Raw genomic sequence first — 13,150 nt, 5'->3', positions numbered from 1 at the left:
ACGTTTTCTCTTTTCAGAATCTAGTTTTCAAAACAGAAGTATCTTTACCGGGATTTTCGAAACCAAACTTTTAACAAAAAAAATTCACTAATTAGAACATTTAGTTGAAAACTAACTAAATCTCTTTGTAAAGTTTTGTATTCAAAATGAAACATACATTATTATTCAAAAAACGAGAGTAAAATATAAAGATGAGAGTGGTATTATAGCCAACATAAAATGCCATCTATTTCATGAAGATGTTTTACATTTTCACATATTTTTTATTGGTTAAATCTACTTGATTGCTCGAATAATTACCTGATTCTTTTAACCGCAAAGTAGTATATACAAGGACGATCCACAAAAATCAATGATACTCTAAAGATCTGCGAGACTCGTTTTTAACTAAATCGACAAATTTTTTTGTTTGTTATTATGCTTGCAAATAAAAAAAAGCAAATTAAATTAAAGGATTAAACTTATATGATAAAAGCATTGAGCCATAGGATATTTTAGAGATTAATAGAAACAACGAAATATGAATTCAACAATAAAACACTGTTCTCGAACATGAAGATAAAAGTAGACGTACTAACCCTTTTTCAAGGAATTAGTCACTGAACTTGACTACTCATTTGCTAAACTTTTATTTGCACCTTCGTAGTTAATTTCGCATTATCAAACAAGTCCATTCGGTTCACAATACATTTTAACATCAACTTTCCTTGGCTAGAAATACATTGCTCAATTCACATTGGTTCAGACATTATTTTATCGAACACTTTTGATGCATGAAAAACTCTATAAGCTAAAACATGGTGATCAATTCTATTCAAACATTAAGAACATATCTGAATCAAAGAAACCGAAGGATAGAGAATTTCTAACAACAATCAAATCATCAAACCATTGAATCTCCTACTTAGAACTACTCAGGCATAGAAAAAGATACAACACAAAGAGATATAAAAGAAAACAAAATTGAATTGATAAATAAAGAAAAAGGGTTTAGAAATTTTCTCCAATTTGTCAAAGAGAATGGATTCTTCTCCAATAACAAAGTTTTGAACTTAAAAATATGAATGATAGCGAGTAAAAAGTTGAGTCTAGGGTTTAAAAACAATAGGAGACGAGCCAGATTAGATCTGGAGTGAATATGGTCAAATCTAGACCAAAAATGCGTCTCGAAAGTGACCGATCGGTTTGGTGAGTGGACCGCTCGGTCCAACAGCATATGGAAGTGATTCTTGTCTGTTACGGGAAGGGGACCGATCAGTCTGTCGCTCTCTAATCGCAAACTCTGAAACTGCTTTAATTGCTCGCCAAAATGACACGTTTTCACTAAATCAGGCATAACTCGTGGATGCACAGTCAGATTTATTTTCAATCATTTGGAAATGAAAGCTAACATACTTCTCCAGATTGTGTCAAATTATGGGAAAAATCTAACGGTTGAAAGTCCTCCATTCGAGATCAAACGTATGATACTTCAAAATTTACATCTCCAAATGTGTGTTTATATCCCAAAAAAATTGTTTTCCTCCGAAGCAACCTAGAACCTGTAGAGACTCAATAATGACTAAAAGATTCTAAAACCACATTTTGACTCAATAAAAAAATATGATATAAGAAAGAAAACAAATATTCAAAACCGATATAAACGCAATATATCAATGTGGATATTGAATGACTAATTAACAAAATCTACCTTCAATATATAGCATATTAAATGAATGAAGAAAAAGATACACCCTAAACTTATCATTCAATTAGTACTAATTCAACATAATCTACCTTAACGAATGTCCAAATAAAAGAAGAAGTTCATGTATGTTTATAGACAAAGCATTAAATAGAGATGAGACGAAAGATATTGTTAGGAAAAAAAATCAATAGACGAGATCTTCATTCTGAAATATGAGAACAAATGGTTATATCACAAAGATAAAGTTTCAAAACATTGCTTAAATAGCTAAATAGTATGGATAGGATCGACCCAGTTTTAACTAGATGTTACTTGAAAATAGTCGTCTTTAGGGTTTAGGTGATCGGTTTATCACTAAGTACAGGAGTGAGTGATCATGTAAGAAACACTCGAGCTCATGTGCCATGTTGGATTGGATTGACTTGAAACATGATCAAATGGAAGTTAATTCTTTTTTTTTAATCAGCTATCCAAAAGTGAACAAATTCAACCATACTAATAGATCGAATTTTTTGGGTTAATTACGGGCCAGACCATGTTTTATGTTTTTCTTTTAGATTTTGACAAAGTGGGGAAAGGCTTTCACCATTTGACAATTATGTCAATTTCAGACGAAAATGTCCTTCTAGCCGAACCGGTGTACAGTGACAGCGAACAAAATCGTCAGGCGAGTTGGTTACGTACACTGTATATCGTTAGCTACAGTGTAAAAACAAAATTAAAAAATAGAAAAATATAAATAAATAAGATTATTATTATTTTTCACCTTTTTTTGTTTTTCACATTTTTTGTCTCTTTTCATTTTTATAAATATTTATTATTTTTGTACTTTCAATTAAAATTTAATTTTTTCTATCTTTTAAGATCCATTTTCATATATATTTTTACACTCTGAATAATAATTTATTTCTTAATTTTAATCGTGTTGTTGAAGATAATTTAAAACTAACAATATCACGTACTCATGTGTACGTACACAGTAGTAATTTGTGTGCGTATATGTATATAAACATCTAAATAATTTGTATATTTATGTTTAAAATATTTTTTTAACATAAAAAACAAAATATTCAAACCATGTACGAACTATACATAAAAAAGATACCTAAAATTAAAGAATCAAACCGAACCTATTCGAAAAATATGAACTGAACCCGAAACTGACAAAATATCTGAATGAAATTAAACTTTTATACCTAAATAACCATAACCATAGTTGAAGAACCAAAACCTAATCCGAACCAAACTGAGAACCGAATGGGTATCCGAAATATAGTTATATACCAAACATATGAATTATATTTAGACATTTATATCACAATTACCCAGATTACAATTATAAACACTTAGGTGTCATTATTTAAGACAGATCATATCCAAATTTTTTACTTATATTTGTCAAAAAAAAAAATTAAGCAAATTTTATTTAAATTTAATAAATTTTAACTTTTACCAATATTCTGGGTACCCGGAACTGAACCAAAAATATCTGAAACCAAACTGAACCGGACCAAAATTTTAAGATACCAGAAATGGATATAAAATCATTCTACCCAAAGTACCATGTACCAAAAGAATCTTACTAGAAACCAAACCAAATATCTTAATGTTTAGCCTAGTACGAACTATTATGCTGACTTTGTGGGACGACACAAATATCAGTATTGACACAATATACCAGCATACATAGGTGCACACACATGCTTATTAGAGAAGTTAACATACACAAGTACATACATTGGTGATTATGTACGTAAACATGTAGTACTGTGTACGTGAAAGACGAGATAGTAATCGTGACAGAGAAATGGTGTCATTGCCCCATGTGTGGGGACTTGCAGGAAGATAAGTACAACTATCATAGACAAGTGAACATGTTTGTGTCATTTGTCCAATCCGTTAGGGATGGTGTAAAAAGTGTGTGCATGATGGAGGATTTGGCTGATGAAACTAACATGGTTTGGGGGTGAAAATGCAACAAAAACCACATTGGAGGCTCTAAATGTGGATGAAAACAATGAGAAAGTAGAAGAGGAAGAAGAAGTAGATGACAATAAAGAAGATAAAGAGAAAGAGGATGATGAAGAGGACGATGGAAAACGATTAGTCAAGTAGGAGAATATCCTAGAACCGACTATTAACGGAAGTAAAGGTATTATCGAAGATTACATTACAACATGGGACATGTCGGGGATGTTTCGTGACACTAAACCGATTGTGAGACCAGCATGAAAATTCAGTTTATTAATAGAAACATGTACTTATACTAATGAACGTGTACATGATGGAAAAAGCATCGATCATTTTGGAAAGAATTATGACATTTAACCATTTGTGAGTCCTAACTGGGAGGTAAGATATGATTTTTGGAAGAATGTACGTACACTACTAACAAGGTACCCGATGAAGTATGTAAAGGTGAATGTTTTACGTACACGAATACAGATGGGCATGGTAGATTTGAAATGAATGGTAATGGTGTGCAATTTAGTATTGGAATATCGGTTTTACCTGAATCAAAGTACGATTTATTAACAATGAATGATTCTTCCGAAGTGTATAATGGCTTTTCTATATTGCTAAGTGGTGAGGTGGAGTTGCTCAATAATGATGATGTTTTAATTTCGACGATTTATGTAAGACCCAACTCAGCCCACTACGTTTACAAATCTTATATATTAGTTTAGAATCTTATATATTATCCACCAATAATATTATGTAACATAACGTTCATTAAAAATTTTAAAATAATAATTACACAGAAAGATGGAGGACCTTTCTAATGAAACTGACCATGGGTCGGTGGTGAAAACAATGAGGAAGTAGATGAAGCAGAAGAAGTACAGAGTGATAAAGAGGATGAAAAAAAAGAGTATGAGGACGACTAAAAAGAGAAAGGATGAGGAAGGGGACAATGAAGATGACAACTATAAACGGTAATAAAGGTAGTGGCGAAGATTACATTACAACAAGTTGACTGATTTTGTTATTGAGAAATATGGGATATGACATGTCGGGAATGATGGTGACACTCAACTTACTGTGGGGCTAACATGAAAATTCAGTTGATTATTAGAAACGTGTATGTATACTAATTAATGTGTACGTAACTGAAAAAACATCGATTATTTTGGAGAGAATGGTGATATTCAACCATTTGTGAGTCATAACCATGAGATAAAACATGATTTTTAGAAAAATGTACGTACATTACTAAATATGTACACGAGAAATCATATGACGGTAAATGTTTGACGTACACATATACAAATTGGCATGGTAATTGTAAAGTGAATGGTAATTGTGTGAATTTTGTTATAGTCTTTGATGATTTAGTCAATACCCGAGTTGATGAGACAAAAATATAAATTAGTATGGCAAGAGAGCCATTGTTTGTTGGGAGTGTATTTAGAAACAAAAAAAAAAAATCAAATAACAATAGCTTCATCTCCAGTAGGAGCGTCGTAGAATACACCCCCACTATCGCCAATATTGGTTTATTATTGTATCAATAAATTTATCTTAACAAATTTAACACACCAACAAAGATGTACGTACATTATTACACGTATACATACATAACTTTTTCAAAAGTATGAGGAACAATATTTTTTCACCTTATATTTTTATTTAATTATTATATATGCATGAATTTTATTGAGATATATATGAATAAGTAACAAAATAGCTCAAATTTGGAGTCAAATCATTAATTGTTAGTTTTTTAGTAGAGGGTGGTTTGATATTTATTACAACCACTTTAATATCGAACTATATACATAAGTTCCACTAAATATTTTTGTGTACGTACACCGTAAATTGCATATACGTACACAGAAGAAATTCGATGAAGGGTACAAATGTAATTTTCCAGTCATCTTCAACCTGAGTATCCTCCTATGCAACCCTAATTTTGCGGCCGTCATTAGCAGTTATCTCAGAATCTTGTTTTTTTTTTTTACTTTTTGAATTCTCTTTACATATAAATCTTGTAAATTTAGCATATTTTAAATTTGAAAAGCTAAAGTGTTTGAGTTTCCAGAACTTTGTTGTATTTTGTTCGTCGCCGGAAATATGAAATTTGTTTGCTTTTGCTCGTCTCGGCAAAAACGAAAGATAATGAGAGAGTTAAAGAGGAATCGAAACGGAATTCGCCGGAATTTTTTGGGGTTTTGGTCGTTTCCAAGTAGATGAATAATAATGAGAGATTAGATTGAAGAATGGAAACGGTTTCTACTCTGAGTTTTCCTCCTCGAGCTCTTCACTTTCGTCGACTATGTTCTTCGTTTTCCAATGTTGTTTTTAATTCAAAAAAAATTTAAACTAAATAAAACTAATTTTCAGAAACCAAACCAATTGAAAAAAAACGATACACTTGTGAAAAAAAAAAACCGAACCAAGTTACACTTCTAATTGAGGGCAGTTTCGTCAGAAATATGGCTAATTGTCAAACGGTGAAAGCCTTTCCCCACTTTGTCAATTGATGAGACAAAAAATCATTTCTGTCCTTTTTGTAAAAATTTCTTTTTTTTTTATGCAGTTACATGGACTTTCATCACATTTTCTGAATGATTCTGATGTATTTTCTATTAAATCAACTTAAAATGATACCCAAAAAAACTCCAAACACGTCAAAATACACTAAATTAAAGCACACCTTTCCGGAGACATGCAAATTTAACTATGAGAAAATCCTGAAGACAATTCTCACTAGAAATATCAAAGACTCGGATGACAAAAATTGTTGGTAATACATGTGAAGTGGAGGCTACAATACGATTTCCTGGACCAAAGCAAACATTGAAGAAATCAGCTCTTATAGGATCAAGATCTGGAAACAAACCCATGAGTATCTTGGACCTGAGATCGTAGAAATCTCATGTGCTAATATACCAAGAGTAACTCTCTATGAACGTTAACTCTCTATAATGTGAATACCATTAGAGGTTGGTGGGACGTAAAAAGGAAAAAAAAATAAAAAAAAATAACCTTATCATGTTGAGGTTGTGAATAGCTACAAAAAAAAAGACATTGTAGATTTAACTTATGTATTTTTGAATATGTAGCTAGGTCCTAGGAACCATGTTAAAACAAAAACATCCTGTATTTTTAAATTTCTTATAATCAAATTCGAGACTTTAATAAGATTAAGAAACGCAGAATAACACAGATATGTTCAGAAGCAAGGAAAACATATAGATAAAATATGGAAACAAAAATCAATAAATAATATTATATATAATTGTATTAGTTGTTAACAAAACGAAAGCTATTTGCATCCTCATTTTAAAATCTTTTACTTAGTGATGTAAAATTATTTTGTATCAGTTATAAGTGATATAAATATACAAAATAAATAATTTAAAATAATCTTTTTTGTAGTGTAATTATATCACATTCAAACAAAATATATCCTACAAAACCCAAAACAATGATAAGATAGATGAGAAACTCATCCTAGATGTTATTAATTTTGACCAGATGGTGTTCGTTTTCGTCGCACAGTGATTTCTTTCATTGTCTAAAATCTCCTAGAGTGATAGAGAGCAGAAGCTTAATTAACGGACGAAAACACAAGATTTCCAAGAAAACTAGGACTCACGAACAGATCTTGCTTAGAACGTCGAAACTTGACGAAGAAGCAATAGAGATAAGGTCGAGATAGTTTCCAAGTAGCGATATCGACGCGGTTTTGCAAGTCCTCCTTGCAGGATTTGAACACAAGCTCTTAAGATTGAGAGTCCTCCTCTCTAGGGTTTAGACAAAGTTTTCTTCAAACTCGTTTATTCAATAATCAAAAGTTGTCCTCTTTTCTTACAACTCTCGACTCCTTAAATACTAAAACTAAAACGTAAAAACCCTAATCTAATAGAGAAGATACAACAAGAAACATATATTCAAAGCCCAAATTAATATAAACCCATAAAGAAACAAAGCCTACTAATGAAACTGACTTGATTTGAATATATGCTACATCATAGAGTTTGCAAGATGGAGTCACTGAAAAGGCGATGCCAGAATTCTCCTTACTAGTGATCAATTCACAACTTTGAAGGACATAAGATCAATTTTCTATTTTTTGGTTTATATAGAAAAAGAGAAGCGAAGGTACTACCAAATTGCATAAATGTTTTTTGGGGTACTATCTATTGTAAAATAATATGACTCTTTATTTATTTTCTTAAAAATCATCTACATTGTATAAAAGATAAAACAAAAAAAATATTCCGCTCCAAAGATATAACCAAAACTAATAATATTGGAGATACCATTGCTTCAATTGCAGCACTTAAGGGTCGAATTCCATAAAGTTCTTTTGTTCATACAATAGGTTAACAGTTTCGAAATTAGGCTAAATAAAATAATAAGAATTAAAATAAAAAAATAGCAGGCAATATTATCAGGTGAAAAGATCAATAGATTAAAGCGTCAGGTTTAAGGAAATTCTGGGGAAATAAACTAATAGTAAATCTAGCAAATTAATTAGGATTATTTAACGAACCGTTCTAGAACTCAAAACACTAATGAATAGCTAACCACCCTCTCGTATGTGCTAACTAACTAATCTAATATCAGGTAATTCCACTATTTCGAATGCGAATTCCTAGATCTAGATTAGCATTAAAAACATTTTGATATGTTCACAAATATTCCTAGACCACCTCTCGTATGAATCTAGAAATCTTTGCTCACCTAAAGTATTTCCAGTAACAGGAGGCCTCTCGGATCAAAACCTATTATCCTATGATCAAGTTCTACTTAGCTACTCTAAAGTTTATGTTGTCATTGATGTGGTGTGTCAGGTTTTAAAAATCCTTAAGAACACAACGAATAAGCTGCAAGTGCACAGCAAATCAATTATAGTACTTAGGGTATCGAATCCACAGAGAGAGAAGTAGTTCGGACAAGTCTAATAGAACAAGTAAAGCTAGAACAAAACAATAAAGAGGGGTGTGTTTTGGTGTCACGATTTGCAAGTAAAAGTAAATAAGAGAACAAGTAAATAAATGCAAGAAAATAAACACAAGAAAACTATGAGAGACAAACGTTGGGCATCAAGGGTATCGCAGGGGGTTCAATGATCGCTATCTAAGAAACACTAGAATTAGGTTTGTTTACTTCCAAGTCTCGGACATAGAAAACACTAAGATTCTGCTTATACTAGGTTATAGGATAAGTCGGCTAAAATCCTTATACTCCGTTACTCAACTAACGCAGGCAATGACGCATATATCAAAGGAATAAGATCAAGTTTGATTCTAGTCCATAAAGCCCTTGTTATAACACGATACACATTCGTAAGCTAGGTCTAGCGTATTAAACAACCTTGTGAGCAATTTAAGCACTTGGGATCACGAGTTAGGACATGAATCTAACTACATGCATTAAGAAACAATTTACTTAGAAAGAATACAATGTAAACGATCAAACAAAACCCTAAGTTTCGCCACTTAATTGATCGATCATATTCCCCCCCCCTTTGATTAACTCTTTAAACCTAACTAGATAACTACTCTAACATGGTTAAAGAGATCATCAAAGTAAGGTTTGATAAACTCATAAGAAAGATAAGAATAAGAACTGAATAGGGTTTAGAGATTACTTCTTTAAATGTAGAATACAAGAGGTAAGACTTCACCTTAATAGATCTTAGAGTAAACAAGAGAAAAGAGAGAGATTTGGTGGACTTCAAAGCGTGGAACAAGGTAGACGACGTCGGCTGCGCCTCTAGGGTTCTTCGTCGGCTTCTTGGTGAGTGCACACCTAGGGTTAGGGCTTTCAACATGTATTTATAGGGTTTGGAGACCAAGGATTAGGTCTAGGGATAAAAACGTCTTTTCCCGTGATTAGGTAAAAGTGTAAACTCGAGTTTCTTGAAAGGGAGAAGTCTTAGTGGCCGGTGCGGAGAGTGAGAGACAGCCCGGGCTTGGCCCATGTGACCGGTGTGGCCAAGAAACTCTGGATCGGTTGTATAGCTTATGGCCGGTCTGGACGTGTCTTCGCTCTTCTAGTCATAACTTCTGAACGGCTCAAAAGCTCTGATTCCACTTCGAGGCGAATCCTGACTCTTCTAGATTTCCATATCCACTGAGATCTCTTGATTTAGTAACCGAAAAGACCTTGAACGGACGCCATACTTCTGACGTACAGAAACTGCCTTGAAACGGGTTTTGATCGCCTTTTGGTCTTAAAAGCTCAAAAACTCTTAAAACCTTCTTGGCTCCATAAATACTTGAATAACTCCTTCTTAGCTCTGAAATCACTCCACATTCTCCCTAAAACATAAAAAAAAAAAAAACAATAACAAATATGGGTGAAAACCCCATGTTATCAGTCATCATTAAAGAATTTCTATCGTTTAATCACTTCGATCAAACTTAACATCGCTCGTTCACTCCTTCAACGGACCGAAAACATTCTTTTTGTTGCCTTGAGATTCAATCATGAAGAAGATCCTATTTGGTATACTCTCAATCAAAAACCATACAAAAATGAATTTAACTCTTATAACCATAAATTGGTTCCATTTCCTTCTTGCCCTTCTTTGCCTTGTTGGGGATCTTCTGTTATTGTAATAGGTCATGAGATCTATGTTCTCGGTGGATGCATCAATGGTGAGCTGACCTCTAATGTGTTTGTTATCGATTGCCTACATAGCACGTTTCGATTTCTTCCTAGTATGCGTGTGTCACGTGGCTGTGCGGCGTTTGGTATTGTAGATGGGAAGATTTATGTAATCGGAGGGTATAATAAGGCAGATTCATTGGATAATTGGGTTGAGGTTTTTGACCTCGAGAAGCAAACTTGGGAGTCTTTTTCAGGTTTGTGTAATGAAGATTTATACAAGATAACGCTCAAGAGTGTTGTGATGAACGAGAAGATTTACATAATGGATCGAAGAACTAACGTTGTTTACGATCCTAAAAAAGGTGTATGGGAGAAGGACTTCTTATTGAATAGTGATTGGAAAGTTGGTTCGTGCGTTATTGATAACATGTTGTACACATTTGGTTTTGATTGTCAAAAAAGTGTTTATCGAATACACGTCTATGATCCAAGAGTGAGGGTGTGGAGTTTCGTGAAAGGTGTTGAGAATATACCAAAGATGCATGAAATTCAAGGATCTAGAATGGCGAATCATGGCGGAGATCTCACAGTTTTGCTCAACCTTGATAAAAGTGGAGGAACAGAGATTTGGTGTATACAAGTTGCATTGGAAAGGCGAGGAGAACACAGAGAGATTTGGGGAAAGGTTTTGTGGTCTAATCTTGTGCTAACTTTGGAAAATTCATCGACAATTGTTCAATGTTTGGATGTAACAATTTGATGAAGCATGAGATGGTTTTATGTAATCGTAATGAAAGTTTTCCTTAATTCTTGGGTCGAATGTTCGTAATGTTGTAATATTTTATTCTATAAGAATGTCATATCTTTTCTTTTCCTATATGTTGAGTTTCTAACCTAAATAGCTTTTCTGCTATTTGACTAATAACATGGTTTTATCAATTGTAGAAATACAAAGTTATTATAAAATCCAATCAAAAACACCAACTTGATCTCACAATCTCGCTTTACTTTAAACAAAAATTTAACCACTGACTAAAGAACACAATCGAATAAAAAAGCAAATAAGAATTAAAAAAAACACAAACGAATTACAAGTTCAAATTAATCTATGTGATCAAACCATACGTCTAAGCTAGTTTGTACTAGCAATCCACTATATCAGAACACATACACACCTAGCTCTAACATCAAATCATTGAGCTCGTGAAAAAAAGAATGATTTGATGTTAGAGCTTAATGGAGATATTTAAAGTTATTTGAATCAAACGGCAAACCCTCCAAAAGTCTTAGAGATTTTGACTTTAGACTCCCTCCCTTTAACCAGTCCAATCACTTCCCATTTATCCAATTGAAGAACTGAAATATTAATCAACAAAAGTTAACTTAATCCAATAATTAGTACAGAATCTTACATAAACTAATTGCATGACCCTTGATGAAAGAGTGACGAAAGAGTTATGTTAGTATGTTCAGAAATTAATTTTCAAGATAATTTATAAACTTATATGAAATTTAATCTTTAAACTATTTTTCTTTCCAAATCACATATTAACTAAAATACGAGTCCATGATTGATTATCCAATACGTTTATACAATAGCCGTTTATTTTCTCATGAAAAATGTATTGTCACAAAATTAAAAAATAGAATATTTGAACACAATGGAAAACATATATTGAAATATGTTCACTTAAAAAACACTTTCAAATCAAATGTAAAACCAAATTCATGTCCAGATCCTCGTTGTTTAATAACACTTATATTTAAAAATATTACACTTGATGTTATGAAAATAACTAATTTAAAAGGTACAAATCAACGTTCCACATCGGAAATTTAGAAAAAGAAGTTTCTAATATATAAGCCAAGTCCAACTCTAACTAGTATGAGGTCTTTCGGGAAGGAATCTAAAAACAAATCTGTGCGGGTTTTGCCACTTAGGTTTAAAGCGGACATATCATATTAAAACAGGAGTCAGAATGGGCTTGGAAAACCGAATATAATTTAAGATCAGTGATTACTTTAGGCTTTAGAGATGATTATAAGATTCTAAAAATTTAGCTAACTATATAGACACTAAAAATAGTAAAATACTTCCACTATTGACTGGAATCTGAAAACTAAGTTTCAGTCTAATCATTTTTGACTAAGGGCTTGATTGATTCTCACGCTAGCACCCGCCTAGCGGTTGTTAGCGGTCGGTTGCGGTTGCTAGCGGTTGGTACCAATTATAGAACCGCTTCGAACCGCTCGAAATCGCCGAATTTCAAAAACTCCTTCCCGCAAGCGTTTGCGGTTGCGGGTGGTTGCGGTTGGTTTAAAAAAGGAAAGAAACTAAAAAAAGGAAAATGAATAAATTAAAATATATATTATCAAGTCTTATATATATTCACGTTAATTCTAAAAAAATAATAAAGATCTAACTTTAATTTTCCAATATTAAATATTATTTTTGTTTTCAATATAAAATTTATTTGAATAATTATTTATGGTTTTTAATCATTAATCATGTTTAAAAAATTTATACTTTTTCATAATTATAGTTTTTGGTGTTTTTAAACTTTTTAATAATCATATATTAAATTTATTTTGGTAAATTTTGGTTTAACCGCTATCGTACCCGCTGATCAACCAGTCGTAAATCTTCTGCAAACGCATCCGTTTTCAACCACTAAACCAGTCGGTCAAAACGTCATTTCCGCAAACTTCCACAACCGCAACCGCAATCGCTGCGTTTAAACCAGACTAAAACTAAATCCAAACGTTGGTCTGATTCAGATCACATCATACACTTCCATAAATTAAAAGTCAACTGTTGGTCGGATTCTTTTAGGCTTCTTTGTCTAGAATTGAATATCAGCCACCTTCCAAAACGCAGTGTAACACGTTACTTTG

At 32.5% G+C, this 13,150-nt stretch overlaps 1 protein-coding gene across 1 annotated transcript; it reads left to right on the top strand.

Moving 5' to 3' along the window:
* Positions 1 to 10,067: 10,067 nt before the first annotated feature.
* LOC9311480 (putative F-box/kelch-repeat protein At3g27910) lies at positions 10,068 to 11,062 on the top strand. The gene is given in 2 exon segments (XM_021024038.1): positions 10,068 to 10,258; positions 10,261 to 11,062. Coding segments are annotated over 2 exon segments (882 nt in total). The 5' UTR covers positions 10,068 to 10,131; the 3' UTR covers positions 11,016 to 11,062.
* Positions 11,063 to 13,150: the final 2,088 nt, after the last annotated feature.

Source organism: Arabidopsis lyrata (genome assembly GCF_000004255.2).
Source record: "Arabidopsis lyrata subsp. lyrata unplaced genomic scaffold ARALYscaffold_5, whole genome shotgun sequence".
NCBI classification, from domain to species: Eukaryota; Viridiplantae; Streptophyta; class Magnoliopsida; order Brassicales; family Brassicaceae; genus Arabidopsis; species Arabidopsis lyrata.
Note: the sequence above shows the minus strand (reverse complement) of the source record. Positions and strands in the feature narration are given on the sequence as shown.